Raw genomic sequence first — 20,314 nt, forward strand, 5'->3', positions numbered from 1 at the left:
CCCATTACTTGTGACAGCTGCACCGCAGGCTAGCCCGTACTAAGCACCCCAAAAATTGTTTGTGTTTGCTTCAGGGTAATAAAAGGTACGGCGAGGCAGTTTTAGTTGTGCCCGCAAGTAGGTAAATTACCGCAAATTTCTTCTGGCATCCATCAGAGGGCGCCGTGCTGTGCAGCACAGGGGTCTCAGCCTTCGGACTGAGTGTATGCAAATTAATTTTATGTTTCCTAGCATTTGGGGCTGTGTTCATTATCACGTTTCAGTAAAAATTCAGTTTAGTAAAAGCTGGTGTTGGAGTTGCTTTCCTAATTCGTGACTTTGCTGTGTCCTGGGGACCCCACCCCGGTACACGGCAAGATATATGGACACAGAAAAGGGACTCCTAAGCTAGCCATATGTGGAGTCAGAGCAGGACTCCAAAGCAGTGAGGAGAAAATACAGTCACAGTCAATGAAAAAAACAGCAACCCGATACAGACAGTCTGAGCAGAATACCAGTCTGTTAGTGATTTTGCTTTGAGGTCCAGAAGCTTTAAGTTCCATCTCAGTTTGTTTTTTTTCAGGGAAAATACTACTTGATGTTACAGTATTTTAATGTATTGTAATGTGTCCTGTTGCTGATTTGCAGAGCGATGGTTTCATTCACATCCAACCCTAAGGAGTATCTATGGAAGGGATTTTTTTATGCGACCTTGCTGCTGGTAACAGGTTTAATCCAGTCACTCTGCCTGCAGCAATATTTCCAGGGCTGCTTCGTCTTGGGAATGAGAATCCGTACAACACTAACCGCTGCCATATACAAAAAAGTGAGTATACATGATGAATAGTCTAAACGGTCTACATGGGCTTGTAAGGCTATTGCAATATAACTTCAGGGTTTCCCTACATGCAACAAATGTGTCTGTCGCTGAATCAGGAAGATCAGGATTCAGGGCTTGTATTGCAATATAACGTCAGGGTTTCCCTACATGCAACAAATGTGTCTGTCACTGAATCAGGAAGATCAGGATTCAAAAACTTCTTTAAAATCTATGGCGCCTCTTAAAACAGAAGAATAGATCTGTCATTGACCCATGGTCTTCTCTATCCCTCTAGGCTCTGACTGTCTCAAATGCCATCAGGAAGGAGTCAACAGTAGGAGAAACCGTGAACCTGATGTCTGCAGATGCACAGGAATTCATGGATCTGTCGAACTCCATTCATCTCATTTGGTCCTCACCTCTGCAGATCATAGTTTCTGTGGTATTCCTCTGGTTAGAGCTGGGACCGTCAGTCCTGGCAGGACTTGGAGTAATAATCCTTTTGATACCAATCAACGCAGTCCTAGCTACTAAATCAAAGACATTCCAGGTGAGACTGTCAACATCTACTGGGCATGCACCAATTTGCCCAAACTGGCGTCATGTTGGAGGACTTCATCACCTTCAAGTTGGCATAGTCGATTGTTTGCTAATATTGCAGTACCATGACACACATGCCCACACTCCTGCCAAGTTCAGCAGACTCTTGAAAAAAGGACCGAGCTTTCAGACTTCCAATTTTTCTTCAAGATTAACCTAATCATTAGATTTTTTTTATGGCAGCTGGAGATTGTTCCTGCTGCCGACAATAAGAAGGGGTGCTGTAGTTTACACTTTAAAGGGGGCACTATAGCTGTAACATTAAAGGAAACGCTATTGCTGTCACTGTTATGGGTGAAACTGTACATGACACTGGTATAGGCACACCATGACTATCACTTTTATGAGACTTTCTGTCTGCCACTTGTTTTGCACAATGTGATGGAGTGCAGCATGCTGCAGAGGCATGCTTGAGTGTGGATGGCCGGATGGGAGTTGTAGTAGTACTCACGGTTCTGATGTTTCCTGGCCTCATGCAGTGATGTGGAAGGGTGCACCTTTCTTCCCTTCGTGGCAGTCTTTGGTTCTAGGATTCTCCTCCCTTGGTGTTGCATGTTTTGAGGTGCAAGGCAGGGTCCCAGTTGTCATGATGCCAACACTTTGCAGTGTACTAGGGGTGCAGGGAGCAATGATGAGGCAGTTGTGCAGCAGAACAGTTCTTTACTGAAGAATTCAAATGCAAACAGATAAGGACAGTTGTTCTCATGCAATGAATTGGCTGTTGCTAAACAGGATGCACTGTTCACAAGATGTTACAGGTTTCACGGCTGCACTGGTAGTTGAAAAGTAGGATTTTTGTCTTACCTGTAAAATCCTTTTCTCGCAGCGAGAAAAGGATTTTACAGGTAAGACAAAAATCCTACTTTCTCGCTTGTATCATTGGTGGATACAGAAGACCATGGGACGTTAAAGAGCAGTACCATGGGAGGGAACAAGACCAGAATGAATCCAAGGCCTGTCATAAGTCCCCACACAGAATTGCATTTGGGAGGACACACCCGGACCCCTGAAAAAGGACAGAAAGAGCCATTCCCAGGAAGGCCAGCCAGAAAGCATCTGAATACCCAGATGCCCGGCTGGGCAGAAGAAGAACAGCCCCGGGGACATAAGCCACGGCTTAGGAGACTTCAGAAGAAGTTGAGAGCACACCGAATATCCACAAGATAGGCAAGAATGAAAACAAGTCAGGCGCCAGAGCAAATGGAGCGACTATGGAATATACCAAAGAGAGAAAACATAGCCTGGGCCTAGAAGACTTCTAAGTCTAGTTTCACACTAGTGGCACGGACCTCGGGCAGGCTGTTCTGCCGGATGAACAGCCTGTCGGATCCGTCCTGCCACTAGTGACCGTGTGTCTCTGGACTGCCGCTCCGTCCCCATTGACTATAATGGGGGTGGGGCGGAGTTCTGGTGGAGACACAGCAGCACATGGTGAGAGGCTGCCGGGATAAAACTACGACATGTCCAACATTTGTTCCAGCAGCCTCTCACCGTGCGCTGCAGTGTCTTTCGGGAACTCCGTTCCCGCCCCCATTATAGTCAATGGGGAGGGAGCAGCAGTCCGGAGGCACACAGTCACCAGCGGCAGGACGGATCCGACAGGCTGTTCACCCGACGGAACAGCCTGCCTGAGGTCCGTGCGGCTCATGTGAAAGTAGCCAAAGGAAGGTGATACCCAAGGACCAGCATACCAGGAAGTGATCAACAGTTACAACATGGCATGAGAAGAAAACAAACTAAAAATGGTGTCTGGATACCAAGGACCAGAGAACTGCAGACGTGACAAATCTTTCCCCCCTATGGGGGAATAAGTAGAGGTGACAGAAGGCGACAACCCCAAACTCTACACCAGGCTGTCAAAGGAGAATAGGCACTCCAGCAGAACCATTAACAAATCAGGGCTATAGAACCTGGATGTCAGACATGACCATGGCCCATAAGAAAAGAATATCAAGGGAGAGAAGAGACACAATGTGAACAAGACAGTGGAACCGACCTCAAAACAACACAAAAAAATTGGGAAGTAACCTGGTAGGAAAAGAGAGTCCTTCGGGATCAAAAAAACGTCCCCTTTAGACCTACGGCCAAGGGGTTTGTCTCTTAAAAATGTTCCTCAAGGAGAATTACAATGTGGTAAGCAGAGACATGGAGAGGAGGATCTTCAGCTCTATAACAAGAGAAGAGAGAAGCCATCTTATACTCATGGAAGGCTGCCTGAACGAGCAGACCTAACCGGAAGCTAAAGAAAAAGTACTGAGGCTAAGGGACAGACCGGAACCAGATATGGGATAAATGCTGCACCAGGAAGGGAGTGCGGATGTCGAACGCCACGAAGTCCCAGAAAAAATATCGGTAACAGATCCATACTACCCGCGCAGATACTCTACAGCAGAAAGGGGGCCTACAAGATCCAAAAGGCTATGGAAAATGGCCAAACAAGCAGAAACAGTATCTGGGGAAGTGCAATACTCTCCTTGCGGAAGGGGAGAAGTAGAAGAGGGTGATATGGTTCAGTAGAGAACTAGTGTAAGTGGTGACAACAAGGACAGTACGACCGCTTTACTCGGTGAGGGAAGCAGTGCAGACTAGTGTTGATCGAGCACCAAAGTGCTCGGGTGCTCGGTAGAGTATAATTGAAGTTAATGGAAGAACCCGAGCATTAAACCAGGCACCCCCTGCTCTAAAGAGATGAGGGTGCCTGGTTTATAAGAAAAGGTCAGAAATTGATGGAAACACCACCAAAATGGTTCGGAGGATGTCTGGATGCATCTTGGACTCTCAGGTCGCTGCTGGGAAAGGTGTTGTCCGGGTAGTACGCCACTTTTACAGACTGACAATAATACACACAAAACTTGAAGATAAAATCGATTTTAGAGAAAAATTGTTAGGAAACATTCTTTCCTGTATATTTAGTTGTATATAAGGTGCAAGTGCTGCCAAAAATTGCAAGCAAAAATTATGATTGATGGCCTGCTGGTGACCCTCAAAAACATTAGGAGCAAGGGCTTGCTGATCTGACCATCTAAAACATTATGGGTGAGGGCCTGCTGCCACTTTGGTGACTCTAGATAACCTGGAGCCAATAGCACATACCCGTGACGGCGAAGATCCATTTGGATGTCTGCCCTATCAACTTTCGATGTTACTTTCTGCGCCTACCATGGTGACCACGGGTAACGGGGAATCGGGGTTCGATTCCGGAGAGAGAGCCTGAGAAACATCAACGGCTACCACATCCAAGCAAGGCTGCATAAGTGCAAATGACCTATTAGGTATAATTAGGTGAGGACCTGCAGGTGAGCTGACCCTCTTAAAAAAAATATATGCGTGGGCCTGCAGGTGAGCTGACCCTGTAAAACATTATATGCAAGGGCTAGAAGGTGAGCTGACCCTGTAAAAGATTATAGGTGAGGGCCTGCTGGCGAGCTGACCCTCTAAAAAATTATATGTGAGGGCCTGCAGGTGAGATGACCATCAAAAATAGTTATATGTGAGGGCCTGCAGGTGAGATTACCCTCTAAAAAATTATATACGAGCGCCTGCAGGTGAGATGACCCTCTAAAAAATTATATGCAAGGGCCTTTAGGTGAGCTATCTTTGTAAAACATTATATGTGAGGGCCTGCAGGTGAGCTGACCCTATAAAACATTATATGTGTGGGCCTTCAGGTGAGCTGACCCTGTAAAACATTATATGCAAGGGCCTGAAGGTGAGCTGATCCTGTAAAAGATTGTAGGTGAGGGCCTGCTAGTGAGCTGACCCTCTAAAAAACTATATGTGAGATCCTGCAGGTGAGCTGACCCTCTAAAAAATTATATACGAGAGCCTGCAGGTGAGCTGACCCTCTAAAAAAATTACATGCGAGGGCCTGCAGGTGAGCAGACCCTCTACAAAATTATATTCAAGGGCCTGTAGGTGAGCTTATCCTGTTAAAGATTATAGGTGAGGGCCTGCTGGCGAGCTGATCCTCTAAAAATGTATATGTGAGGGCCTGCAGGTGAGCTGACCCTCGAAAATAATTATATGCGAGGGCCTGCAGGTGAACTGTCCCTGTAAAACATTATATGAGAGGGCCTATAGGTGAGCTGACTCTCTAAAAAATTATATGCGAGGGCCTGTAGGTGACCTGACCCTTTAAAACATTATATTCAAGGGCCTGCAGGTGAGCTTACCCTGTAAAAGATTATAGGTGAGGGCCTGCTGGCGAGCTGACCCTCTAAAAAACTATATGTGAGGGCCTGAAGGTGACCTGACCCTGTAAAATATTATATTCAAGGGCCTGCAGGTGAGCTTACCTGTAAAAGATTATAGATAAGGGCATGCTGGTGAGCTGACACTCTAAAAAATGATATGTGAGGGCCTGCAGGTGAGCTGACCTTGTAAAACATTATATGTGAGGGCCTGTAGGTGAGATGAACCTCTAAAAAATTATATGCAATGGCCTGCAGATGAGCTGACCCTCAAAAAAATTATATGTGAGGGCCTATAAGTGAGCTGTCCCTGTAAAACATTATATGCGAGGGCCTGCAGGTGAGCTGACCCTCTATAAAATTCTATGCAAGGGCCTGCAGATGAGCTGACCCTGTAAAACATTATATGCGGGGGCCTGCAGGTGAGCTGACCCTATAAAACATTATATGCATGGGCCTGAAGGTGAGCTGAACATTTAAAACATTATATGCAAGGGCCTGAAGGTGAGCTGACTCTGTAAAAGATTGTAGGTGAGGGCCTGCTAGTGAGCTGACCCTCTAAAAATTATATGCAAGGGCCTGCAGGTAAACTGACACTCTAAAAAATTATATGCGAGGGCCTGCAGTTTAGCTGATCCTCTAAAAAAATGATATGCGGTGGCCTGCAGGTGAGCTAACCTTTAAAAAAATTATATGCGAGGGCCTGCCTATGAGCTGGCCCTGAAAATATTATATGCGAGAGGGCCTGCAGGTGAGCTGACCCTCTATACAATTATATTCAAGGGCCTGTAAGTGAGCTTACCCTTTAAAAGAATATAGGTGAGGGCCTGCTGGCGAGCTGACCCTCTAAAAATTTATATGTGAGGGCCTGCAGGTGAGCTGACCCTCGAAAATAATATCTGAGGGCCTGCAGGTGAGCTATCCCGGTAAAACATTATATGCAAGGGCCTGCAAGTGAGCTGACCCTCTAAAAATGTATATGCGAAAGCCTGCAGGTGAGCTGTCCCTATAAAACATTATATGCAAGGGCCTGTAGGTGACCTGACACTGTAAAACATTATATTCAAGGGCCTGCAGATGAGCTTACCCTGTAAAAGATTATAGGCGAGGGCCTGCTGGCGAGCTGACCCCCTAAAAAATTATATGTGTGGGCCTGCAGGTGAGCTGACCTTGTAAAACATTATATGTGAGGGCCTGTAGGTGAGATAAACCTCTAAAAAATTATATGCGAAGGCCTGCAGGTGAGCTGACGCTCAAAAAAATTATTTGCGTGGGCCTGCAGGTGAGCTGACCCTCTAAAAAATTATATGTGAGGGCCTGCAAGTGAGCTGTCCCTGTAAAACATTATATGCAAGGGCCTACATGTGAGCTGACCCTCTATAAAATTCTATGCAAGGGCCTGCAGATGAGCTGACCCTGTAAAACATTATATGTGAGGGCCTGCAGGTGAGCTGACCCTATAAAACATTATATGCGTGGGCCTGAAAGGGAGCTGACCCTCTAAAAAATTATATGCGAGGGCCTGCAGTTTAGCTGATCCTCTAAAAAAATTATATGCGGTGGCCTGCAGGTGAGCTGACCCTCAAAAAAATGATATGCAAGGGCCTGCCTATGAGCTGGCCCTGTAAAATATTATATGCGAGAGGGCCTGCAGGTGAGCTGACCCTCTACACAATTATATTCAAGGGCCTGTAAGTGAGCTTACCCTTTAAAAGAATATGTGAGGGCCTGGTGGCGAGCTGACCCTCTAAAAATTTATATGTGAGGGCCTGCAGGTGAGCTGACCCTCAAAAAAATGATATGCAAGGGCCTGCCTATGAGCTGGCCCTGTAAAATATTATATGCGAGAGGGCCTGCAGGTGAGCTGACCCTCTACACAATTATATTCAAGGGCCTGTAAGTGAGCTTACCCTTTAAAAGAATATGTGAGGGCCTGGTGGCGAGCTGACCCTCGAAAATAATATCTGAGGGCCTACAGGTGAGCTATCCCGGTAAAAAATTATATGCAAGGGCCTGCAAGTGAGCTGACCCTCTAAAAATTTATATATGAAAGCCTGCAGGTGAGCTGTCCCTGTAAAACATTATATGCGAGGGCCTGTAGGTGAGCTGACCCTCTAAAAATTATAGACAAGGGCCTGTAGGTGACCTGACACTGTAAAACATTATATTCAAGGGCCTGCATGTGAGCTTACCCTGTAAAAGATTATAGGTGAGGGCATGCTTGCAAGCTGACCCTCTAAATATTTATGTGAGGGCCTACAGGTAAGCTGACCCTTAAAAAAATTATATGTGAGGGCCTGCAGGTGAGCTGACCCTCTAAAACATTATATGCATTCGCCTGCAGGTGTGCTAACCCTCTAAAAAATTATATGTGAATGCCTGCAGGTGAGCTGTCCCTGTAAAACATTATATGCAAGGGCCTGCTGGCAAGATGACCCTCTAAAAAATTATATGTAAAGGCCTGCAGGTGAGCCGACCCTATAAAGCATTATATGCGTGGCCTACAGGTGAGCTGACCCTATAATAGATTGCAGATGAGTGCCTGCTGGTGAGCTGACCCTTTTATAGAAGGGCATGTAGGTGAGCTAAACATGGAAAACATTATATGCGAGGGCCTACAAGTGAGCTGAACCTATAAAACATTTTAGGTGACGGTATGCAGATGAGCTGACCCTCTAAAAAATTATTTGCGTGGGCCTGCAGGTGAGCTGACCCTCTAAAAAATTATATGTGAGGGCCTGCAAGTGAGCTGTCCCTGTAAAACAATATATGCGAGTGCCTACTGGTGAGCTGACACTCTACAAAATTCTATGCAAGGGCCTGCAGATGAGCTGACCCTCGAAAAAATTATATGTGAGGGTCTACAGGTATGCTGACCCTCTAAAAAATTATATGCAAGGGCCTACAGGTGACCTGACCCTCTAAAAATGATATGCGAAGGCCTATAGTTGAGCTGACCCTCTAAACTATTATGTGCGAGGGCCTGCAGGTGAGCTGATCCTATAAAACATTATATTCGAGGGCCTGCAGGTAAGCTGACCCTGTAAAAGATTATAGGTGAGGTCCTGCTGGCGAGCTAACCCTCTACAAAAGTATATGTGAGGGCATGGAGGCGAGCTGAACCTCTAAAACATTATATGTAATGGCCTGCATGTGAGCTGTCCCTATAAAACATTATATGCAAGGGCCTGTATGTGAGCTGACCCTGCAAAAGATTATAGGTGAAGGCCTGCTGACAAGCTGACCCTCTAAAAAAGTATATGTTAGAGCCTGCAGATTAGATAACCCTCCCAATAATTTTGGGGAGGGCCTACAGGTGAGCTGACCCTCAAAAAAATTACATGCGAGGGACTTCAGGTGAGCTGACCCTCTAAAACATTATATTCGAGAGCCTGCAGGTGAGCTGACCCTATAAAACATTATATGCGTGGGCCTGCAGGTAAGCTGACCCTATAAAAGATTGTAGGTGAGGGCCTGTAGGTGAGCTGACCCTCTAAAAAATGATATGTGAGGGTCTACAGGTCTGCTGACCCTCTAAAAAATTATATGCAAGGGCCTACAGGTGAATTGATGGGCGTCATGTGACTGTGACTGCTGCAGCCAATCACTGGCCGCAGCAAAGACCTGTCACCCATGTGGTACATCATTGGGTACACTTGCTGCACGGGTTACAGGTCACTGCCCATCTACAGCATATCGATTCCCAGAGACCTGGGACCTGCGGATGTGGCAGTGGAGCGATGCAGCCGGAATACAGTGGCAGGCACCAGGTAAGTATACCCTGGCATGGGTCCAGCCACTCTTAAGATGTCTGTTAAAAAAATAAAGCTTTGTCTTGGATAACCCCTTTAAAGTAGTCTTCCTTACTCTGTGCTTCTCTAGCTGACTTTTATATCCAGGCATGGGGTGTACACTTTAGGTAATGCGATGCAACTACAGGGTGGTTCCCACTAATGGCAGACAAAAACGCTGCTCCTTTTTTTTTTTTTTTTTATAAATTCTTTATTTTCAGAATTTTTATATAGATACAAACAGAAAGTATCCTGAAGGCAATGATTTGAAATCTATAGAAAGGGAGTTACAAATTTTTACAGGCATGAGAATATTAGGTAACACATGGCAATGTCATAGTCATTCAGAGAGTAGCAGCCAGCTATGATGTAGAAGGTACATGACTATGCGCTACATCTAAATAAGCATTCCTAGTTCCAAAGTACCATAAGTCTGACTATTTAGGGTCACCCTGGCAAGATGACGTTGTGCAGGTCATGTGTTAAATATATGCAGTAAAAGACACAGACATTGGTATAAAGAAAGTAATATAAAAAGAAAAGTTGAGGTGGGAAAAGAAGGAAGAGACTAGGGGAAAGAGGGGGGGGGGGGTATACGCCGAATCATAAGACTATTGAGTCTATCAATATCCTGAAAAACCTTACGGCTGTTTGCCCTGTTGGTTACGTGATGGTCTTTTTCTCTGAACGTACTCTCGGTCCAACCCTAGATCAAGCCACCTCACTCACCCTCATTCAGTGCCCTCCAAGGTTGCCAGGTTTTTAAGAATTTCTTATGATTTCTATTAATCCAACTCGTCATTTCTTCGAATTGGGATATTTGATTAACTTTGGCTTTCCATTCCTGTATAGAAGGAGTATTGGTATTTCTCCAGCGGAGAGGGATAATGGCCTTAGCTGCCGATATGACATGGGTCACTAAATTGCGTTTAGATGGCCTATATAGGTCAGTTGGTAGGGAAAAGAAAACCATTTCTGGTGTGATCTTCAGCTCAGGGGTGGTAACTTTATTAATTATCTTGGAGATATTCTCCCAGAAGGGTATAATCAGTGGGCAAGACCACCATATGTGAGATAGTGAAAATGAACCTCTGCCACATCTCCAGCACAGCCGATCAGGGGCCACACCACATCTGTGTAAGAACTCCGGAGTTCTATACCATCTGGTAAGAAGCTTGAAGTGGTTTTCCTGTAAGCGTATACATGGTGACGTTCCATGTGAGAAAGCTAGAATCTTTTTGAGATCCTGACGTAGAGTGTTTTTTTCGCCTCGCCCTCAGCTCCCACCAAAGCATAGAGTGATGCGATTCTCCTCTGCTTAGGGAGTGGTGAGATTATGATCTTTTCAAAGTCAGTTAAAGATCTGCCTGGGGTGCACCTCTTTCCCAGTCCACCGCACACAGCACCTAAGTATGCTTTTGTTAGGAAAAAGCCCGGTGAGTCTTTAATTCGCTCCGGGAGTCTGCTCAATATAGCTGCTTCTGTGTCCGGGAATAAATCGCCTATTCTAGCTTGGGTTAATGAAAACCTGATTTCCAGGTGAATATCACTGCTTTTACCTAGTAGGTCAGGGATGAGGTTTGCTGGCAACAGTGGAGATGGGTTAGGGGCTAGTGTATTATTTAGCTCTTTCCAAGTCTCTCTGATCCCTTTCAATAAGGGGTCGAGATCCTTGTTCTTATTGTGGCTTATGTCGGGCAACCAGAGGAGTCTCTGGAGCATGGGTCCTACATTTTGTCACATTAAGTCTTGTACATCTGGTTGTCTCTTTGGATCTACTGATTCAAAAAACGCTGCTCCTTTTTTTAACAGGTTGCTGTACTTGCAGTACATGTCCACAGAATCCACCTTGGGATGTGGGTATTTCTGACATCTCAAGGTGGATGTCTGGCATTGCGCTCCTGAATATGGATACTATACAGTTCTTAGACAGGTTATCTCTACTGGGCTTTCTCTAAACCTCTCTGTTACATCTGGCCTGCTTTTGTAGTTGTTTTCTCTGACCCAGCTGTTGATGGATTTGGGTCCAGGCTGGCTCATGAGTCAGCAACATGTACTCCTCTCACTATTTAGCCTAAGGGTGCATTCACACAACTGTATATCCGCAAACAATGCACCCGTATTGCATCTGTTATTTTTATTTTTTTTGTGCATCCATTGTAACCATGCCTATTCTTGTCTCCAAGATGGAAAAGAATAGGACATGTTCTATCTTTTTTGTGGGGCATATGAATGGGGACATACCTTGTGCATACAAAATAGAGTAAATACATGTAATACACAGAAATACATTCTGTTGCACTTTGCGGTGTACTGCAACTCTGGAGCGGGACACTGCAGGGGCACCATGGCAGTCTCCGCTATGAGGTCTCTGTGGCTGCCGCTAGTTGTGGGCACTCTGTTGGTCCCTATTATGTGGGCATAATGACTGTCGCTGTTAAAGGAGTTGTCTAGCATAGGAAAAGCACAACTGCTTTCTTCCAAAGTCAGCGCCACACCTGTCTTTTGTGGGGTTATTGCACCACTCACTTCAGTGGAGCTCAGCTGCAGTACCAGACACAACCTATGGACAGGTGTGGTGCTCTTACTAAGCCATGCTTTTTTTTATTGTGGACAAACCCTTTAAGAGGGGAACAGCGACTCGGTGGTATAGGAGCACCATGGCTGTCAGTGTTATGGGGGAACTGTGTCTGCTACTCCTACGGAAGCACTTTATGGGGTACTGTGGCTTTCACCTTTAAGGGGGAAACATGACTGGTACTGTTATGGGGGCACTATAGCTTTTTGTCCCAGGGCAATAGTTTGAGGATACAATCTATATCTTAACCCTTTAAGGACGGGGCGATTTTAATTTGTGCATTTTCGTTTTTCACTCCCAGCGTTCCCAAAGTCATAACTTTTTTATTTTTCCGTTCACATAGCCTTATGAAGGCTTATTTTTTGCGGGACAAGTCGCACTTTCTAATGGAGCCATTTACAATTGCATACGATGTAGTGGGAAGCGGAAGAAAAATTCCAAATGGGTAGAATGAGAAAAAACTCAATTCTGATAAAGGTTTTTATTACACTGTACACTATGTGGGATAATTGAACTGTTATCTTCATTCTCCAGGTCAGTACCATTCCAACTATACTACAAACCGGATTCCCAAAAAGTTGGGACACTAAACAAATTGTGAATAAAAATTTAATGCAATGATGTGGAGATGGCAAATGTCAATATTTTATTTATAATAGAACGTAGATGACAGATCAAACGTTTAATCCGAGTAAATGTATCATTTTAAATGAAAAATACGTTGATTCAAATTTTCACTGTGTCAACAAATCCCCAAAAAGTTGGGACAAGTAGCAATAAGAGGCTGGAAAAAGTAAATTTGAGCATAACGAAGAGCTGGAAGACCAATTAACACTAATTAGGTCAATTGGCAACATGATTGGGTATAAAAAGAGCTTCTCAGAGTGGCAGTGTCTCTCAGAAGCCAAGATGGGTAGAGGATCACCAATTCCCACAATGTTGCGCAGAAAGATAGTTGAGCAATATCAGAAAGGTGTTACCCAGCGAAAAATCTGCATCTATCATCATCAACTGTGCATAACATCATCCGAAGATTCAGAGAATCTGGAACAATCTCTGTGCGTAAGGGTCAAGGCCGTAAAACCATACTTGATGCCCATGATCTCCGGGCCCTTAAACGACACTGCACCACAAACAGGAATGCTACTGTAAAGGAAATCACAGAATGGGCTCAGGAATACTTCCAGAAACCATTGTCAGTGAACACAATCCACCGTGCCATCCGCCGTTGCCAGCTGAAACTCTACAGTGCAAAGAAGAAGCCATTTCTAAGCAAGATCCACGAGCTCAGGCGTTTTCACTGGGCCAGGGATCATTTAAAATGGAGTGTGGCAAAATGGAAGACTGTTCTGTACTCAGACGAGTCACGATTCGAAGTTCTTTTTGGAAATGGGACGCCATGTCATCCGGACCAAAGAGGACAAGGACAACCCAAGTTGTTATCAACGCTCAGTTCAGTGCATCTCTGATGGTATGGGGTTGCATGAGTGCGTGTGGCATGGGCAGCTTGCATGTCTGGAAAGGCACCATCAATGCAGAAAAATATATTCAGGTTCTAGAACAACATATGCTCCCATCCAGACGTCATCTCTTTCAGGGAAGACCCTGCATTTTTCAACAAGATAATGCCAGACCACATTCTGCATCAATCACAACATCATGGCTGCCTAGGAGAAGGATCCGGGTACTGAAATGGCCAGTCTGCAGTCCAGATCTTTCACCTATAGAGAACATTTGGCGTATCATAAAGAGGAAGGTGCAACAAAGAAGGCCCAAGACGATTGAACAGTTAGAGGCCTGTATTAGACAAGAATGGGAGAGCATTCCTATTTCTAAACTTGAGAAACTGGTCTCCTCGGTCCCCAGACGTCTGTTGAGTGTTGTAAGAAGAAGGGGAGATGCCACACAGTGGTGAAAATGGCCTTGTCCCAACTTTTTGGGGATTTGTTGACACCATGAAATTCTGATTCAACATATTTTTCCCTTAAAATGGTACATTTTCTCAGTTTAAACTTTTGTTCCGTGATTTATGTTCTATTCTGAATAAAATATTAGAAGTTGGCACCTCCACATCATTGCATTCAGTTTTTATTCACGATTTGTATAGTGTCCCAACTTTTTGGGAATCCGGTTTGTACACTTGTATCATTTTTCTTGCAAATTTTAGATCTGGGAGGCACTCAAAATGTCTAGGGTCGCATATATTTACCACAATGTAAGTGATACTGTAAATAATGTATTACATAACAATTCAGACATCTTTGTGAGAGAAGGATAAAAAATGAAAAATGATGGATAAAAATATAATAAAAAAAGGAAAAATAGAAAGATTAGAATTTTTCATTTTTTTTATATATATAAAAGTAAGAAAAATATATAATGAAAACTTGAATTCTCATTATATGTGGCTATAAAATATTCACAGTAAATCCCATTAATGTCCAGTAGGGGGAGCAGTGACATCAAAGTTCTAAATTGCCCAAGTTTCATGAATGGGCAGCCTTGTTATGAGCAATATAGTATTGCAAGAGATCAGCGATGCTTTGCACTGTGCAGCTTGGATGTATTGTGAGGTTCTCTCTCTATCAGATGGAGAGACACTTACTGGCACTTATAAGTAAAAAGGAAGATTGTCATAGCTAAGGGGAAGCTCTCTGACACATACAGTCGCTGATCTCTTGAGATACTATATTACTCTTCACTGGGATGCCCATTCATGAAACAGGTTGAACAAACTTGGACTATTTAGAACTTTGATGTCACTGCTCCGATTTTTATTTTATTTTTTGTTAATTTTTAATGTAATAAATTATTTACAGTATCACTTACATTGTGGTTAATATACACGACCGTGCCTCCCAGATCTAAAATTCACTATAACCTACTTTCTCTTGCGACACTAGGTTAAGTTGCCGGGAAGAGCACCTAGCCATAGGTTTCTCAGTTTGGTGTAGCAACTGATCCAGTTTTATCTAATTATATTTTTTCTTGCGTTTTAATACGGAAAAAAATAAATAAAACATTTGAGCGAAAAAATAAATAAAAATGTTATACCCATATTCTGACCCCTATAACTTTTTTGTAGTTATGTGTACAGGGCTGTGTGAGGGCTCATTCTTTGCAGGACGATCTGTTCTTTTTAGTGATACCAAATTAAAGTGTGTGCGACTTTTTGATCTCCGTTACACCATTTGCTGTATGCCATTAATATTGTTATATTTTAATTGTATGGGCATTTATGCACACGGCAATGCCCATGATGTTTATTTTTTTATTGGTTAAGTATTTTTATTTTAAGGAAAAGGGGTGATTTGAACAAAAAAAAAAATTATTTGTAAAAACATTTTTTTTTTACTTTTTTTTTTCACCTTGGGTGATAATAACTGGCAATCATTAGATTTCCCATTGTGTTCATTGATGGATAAATAGCCATCATTGAACATTTCATTTGCAATATAACAATACAATGCTGCCACCTAGTGGCCTGTATTGGTATATTCCTGAAACAGACACCGAAGCCTGCTTGAGGCCGGGGAACACTGTTACCAGAGCGGAAGCACGCGACTTCCGCTTCCGGACTGATCAGATGCCGTGGTCACATTTGACCACGGCATCTGAAGGGTAAAATGTATACGATCAGCCTCATGACTGATCACATATATGTGCCGCGGGTCTCTGCCATTTAAAATAGCAGAAACCCCGCTCCACGGTTAAAGACCAGACTTCTGCCGTACATATACGCCGGCGGTCCTTAAGAAGTTAAGGGGCATTACGTACATCTGAAAATAGGCGATAATTACATAGAAGGAGGGCGAGGCCTGCGCCTGTTCTTACATGGAGGAGGGGACCACTATTCGGTTCTATGGCTGCCTCTATGGCACATACACATAAAGTCCAATCTACTCTTGTGTTCTGCAGATGAAAAACATGAAAAACAAAGATAAACGGCTGAAAATAATGAATGAAATCCTGAACGGCATAAAGGTGAGGGTTGTTATTACTCGGCTTGTGATGTATTTAGCTGCTTTATGAATGTTTGCCGCCATATTTACTCTACGTCATGTGTTTTGTTCTAGATCTTGAAGTTGTACGCCTGGGAGCCTTCATTTGAGAAACAGGTGCAGGAAATTCGTGAGAAAGAGCTGAAGTACATGTTACACTTCGCCTATCTATTCTCCGTCTCCATGTTAATATTCACCTGTACCCCATTTTTGGTAAGAATCAGTTAATCCCCTGTCACATATTTCATGTTATAGTCACATAGGGCCCCATTTATCAGAACTGCCTATAGCAACCAATCAGAGCTCACCTTTCATTTCTTAAAGTGTTCTGAAAAAATCAAAGGTGAGCCCTGATTGGTGGCTATGTCCAACTAAGACATTTTTCCTATTAGACAGCTCTAAATGAGGCCCATAGTCTTTTCTTTCATAGTCGGTAACATGACAAATAAAATGTTATCTGACAGGTTACTATGGACAACTGTGCCATTTCCCACATAGGCCTCTTTCAAGTTACAGGCTTGTCCCCCATAGCAACCAATCACAGTACAGCTTTTATTTTACCAGGGCAGTTTAAGAAATGAAAGCTGATCTTTGATTTGTTGCTGTGCGCAACAAAGACAGATAGAGAAATCTGCCTAAACTACTATGATGCTGTTTCTTTTTTGCAGGTGTCGGTGGCCAGTTTTGCTGTTTATGTCGTGGTTGATCCAAAAAATGTGCTGAATGCAAAGACGGCCTTCACATCCATCTCCCTGTTTAATATCCTTCGCTTCCCCCTCTCCATGTTGCCTATGCTTATAGCTAGAATGGTGCAGGTAAGTAAAAGATCTTCTATATATATCTATCGTTTTAGGTCTTATTCACACAAATATAATGTAGATATGTGAGGACGCAGGCTGCACACGGACCCATAGTGGTGCCATCCATACCTCCTTCCAAGGGTCCTTGCATAGAAATTTAGGGCGTGCACTATTCTGCTCCATTTCTCATGGCCCTGGAGACCATTGGGTGTCGGGTCTGTGTCCTACATTTGTAACACCCCAGAGTGGTGTTACCACTTCTGCACCTTGCTACTGTCTTTATTGGTCTAACCTCATGTCATCTTATGCATTTATTACAGGTTCTCCACACTGTGCATTCCTAATGTTATGTAACTGTTTAGAACATGTAATGTGCCTGGTTCACCAGCAGGTGGCAGCAAACACGGCAGAGCTATACTTAGATAGAGTGGAACTTTCCATTCCATTCTAACACCCCTCTGTAGGGGAGTGGGCTAGCCCTACTTCCTGCAGGAAGGATGAGGCAGAAGTTCTAGTTAGTCTAGCTTACCCCTTGCTAGGGGAAGGGTGTGCAGGGGCATGTCTCTGCTGGACATGCCCACACCAGCCAGAGCACTCTAAGCTCTGCTGGCCATGGAGGCCGAAGCTTAAAGCCTCAGGAGCCAGGAGGAAAGTTCCCTGGCATAACCTAGAGTCAGACTACAAAGTGAAGTGCAGCATACAGAACATACATAAATAGGCATTTTAGACCACCCTATACCACTCAACATTTTTACTACACCTCGTGCGCTAGATAGAGCAGTGGTCCCCAACCTGCACCAAGGACCAGTTTCATGCAAGACAATTTTCCCAGGGACCAAGTGTGAGAGGGGGGTTCTGGGGCGGGGCTTAGGGGTGGGCGTGGCTTGGGTTTTTTATTTTTCTGTCACAGAGCTCACCAGATTTTTTTTTAAATATTTTAATAGTTTGGACTTTTCAGACATGGAGATATGCAATATGTTTATTTATTTTATATATAATATGGGGAAAGGGGATGATTTATACTTAATATTTTTTTTATTTTATTTTTTGTTTTTTTACTTTTTATTTAATAATTATTTCCCCCCTTAGGGGCTAGAACCATTGTCCTACTCACCCTAATAGAGCTGTATTAGGGTGAATAGGACTTTACACTGTCCCTGCTGCCCTGTGCATAGTACACACAGCAGCAGGGAGAATACCATGGCAGCCAGGGCTTCAGTAGTGTCCTGCCATGGAAACCGATCTGAGCCCCAGGATTACACTGCTGGGGCTCGGATGAGAATCTGCCACTGCCACCAATGAGGAGGAGGGGATGGGACCCTGTGGCCACTCCCACCAATAATTTTAATACTGGTGGGGGGTGCACTGCACCACCAATGTTTTTAATACTAGGGGGTGCACTGCACCACCAATGATAATTAACCTTTAATACAGATACAGGAGGCAGGTGCGGCAGAATCATATAGCCGGCACCCGACCTCTGACAGGGAGCTGCGATCAGCATCAGTTAATCCCTCAAATGCCGCACCCGCCTCCTGTATCTGTAAGAGGACCTTTCATGGGTCTGTTGCCACTGTGCCACCAATGATAATTAACCAGAGGACCTTTAATGGGACTTTATTAACTAAGTAGCAAGACATGTAGAGTGGCACCCAGGGATCTCCCTGCACTTACTATTATATTGGGCGCCGCTCCCTTCGCCTGCTGTGGCCCCCATTACCATCTCCCTCGCTGTATGCTAATTACTACTATTGGAACACCAGGAAGGAGATGTCACGGCTGAGGATGGGGAAAACCCTCAGCCGTGCGATGACGGAAGATGTTAATGGCTGCTTGGCCAGGACGACAGAATTAGGGAGCAGGTCACCTCCTAACGCATCCCTAATCCGACCCTAACTCCTAGCTGCATGAGCCGACCTTGAAGGTAGGAGGACCCATGCTCAGGAACCTCGAATCCCTACTCACCCTCCGCCGATCCCTGAACTAGGAGCAGGGTAAGACGACCTGTTCCTTCTGGATACGGAGGAACAGGAGTCTCACTGGCCAAGCTGCAAGCAAGAGGGGAACACAAACAGACCTATGGATATGGCAGGTGAACTGCACTAGTTCCAGCCACCTGCCACAGCCTTGCTGACTGGATCCCTGTGCTGGCAAGCTGATGTCCACACAATACAAAATGAACACAGCACACACACATCCACACACAGGAACCCAGATCCATAGCTGCACCAAATAACAAAGGGAAACATCAACTGAACATCAATAAACTTATGACCACAAGGGTGGCCCCCACTGGCAGATGGTGAATTACCAGGAGGCTGTCTCCAGCAAAGCATGGCTGAAGAACCCCTCAGCTTCAGATCTCCAAAGAGGCTTTAAAGCCCAAAGTGGCCACACCCACACAGACACACACAGGAGAGGGAATTAACCCTTCCAACACTAACCAGGGAAGTGAAGCCACTTAAAGGGGAAAGTGCACACAACACATATAACACCCCGTGCACACCGATAAAAGGCACACCTATAAAGAGAGGTTGCCAGGTGCAACCGCTTGCACATTGCAGCAAGCTGCCTAGCACCAGCTCAGGCTGCTATACTGCGACAATACAAAACAACTTCTTGCCCATGGCAACCACAAGTGAGGCAACACACTAGCGGCCCTCACCTGTGGTTGAACAACCAACCCAAACCGCAGGCAACAGCATGCGGTTCAGGAGTCACGACCATGACCATGGCCGTGACAGGAGACATCAGCTTCTCTCCCTGAGCATTCCTTATCCCTGGCTGTAGCGCTGTCCAATCGCAGTGCAGAGCGTCACAGCCAGGGAGAAGGTGAGTTTTTTTTTCTCCCTGACTGTGACGCTATGCACAGTGATTGGACAGCGCTACAGCCAGGGAGAAGGAACGCCAGGGAGAAAAGCTGATGTCTCCTCCCTAGTGTTCTGATAGTAGTAATTAGCATACAGTGTGGGAGAATGTAATGGGGGCCACAGCGGGCAAACGGAGCGGCGCCCAGGAATAATGTTAAGTTCAGGGATATCTCTGGGTGCCGCTCTGCATGTCTTGCTACTTAGTTAATAAAGTCCAGACCCATGAAAGGTCTTCTGGTTAATTATCATTGGTGGCACAGTGGCCACAGTCCCTCCCCTCTTCTGCCCACTCTCATTGGTGGCAGTGGCTGGCAGGCATCACAGTTGGAAGGAAGGAACGCTCTCCTTCCTTCCCGCTGTACGGCCGAGCCCTGTGTGTGATGTGCGCGTCTCCGCTCCTCTGTATTGCCATGGCCCGGCAAACAATCTTCCATGGCCCGGTCCTGGGCCGCAGCCCGGGAGTTGGGGACCGCTGATATAGAGGACCCTAGGGATAGGCGCTAGTTGCACATTGACATAGAGACTTAATGTCATATTGAAAATGCACCTATGTGTTGCAGCTGCAACATGGATACCAGGCGTGCAGAATACACGCATGACCAGGTTGGGGAAGACCATAAAAGTTATGTCTGGATCCTCTGCTCAACTTGTCTTTACTGAGGGGATATGGGCACCCCCTGGGCAG

At 44.9% G+C, this 20,314-nt stretch overlaps 1 protein-coding gene across 1 annotated transcript in view; it reads left to right on the top strand.

The window, feature by feature from the left end:
* Window positions 1–630: 630 nt before the first annotated feature.
* Window positions 631–20,314, top strand: part of LOC122923585 (ATP-binding cassette sub-family C member 2-like) — a 92,578-nt gene continuing 72,894 nt past the window's right edge. Inside the window, exons 1-5 of the mRNA XM_044274440.1 lie at window positions 631–805; window positions 1,095–1,349; window positions 15,877–15,942; window positions 16,035–16,172; window positions 16,628–16,774. Coding sequence (XP_044130375.1) covers window positions 632–805; window positions 1,095–1,349; window positions 15,877–15,942; window positions 16,035–16,172; window positions 16,628–16,774 — 780 coding nt within the window. The 5' untranslated portion in view covers window position 631. The remainder of the gene's footprint in view (window positions 806–1,094; window positions 1,350–15,876; window positions 15,943–16,034; window positions 16,173–16,627; window positions 16,775–20,314) is intronic.

The sequence above is a fragment of the Bufo gargarizans genome, unplaced genomic scaffold (assembly GCF_014858855.1).
Source record: "Bufo gargarizans isolate SCDJY-AF-19 unplaced genomic scaffold, ASM1485885v1 original_scaffold_1766_pilon, whole genome shotgun sequence".
Classification (NCBI taxonomy): Eukaryota; Metazoa; Chordata; class Amphibia; order Anura; family Bufonidae; genus Bufo; species Bufo gargarizans.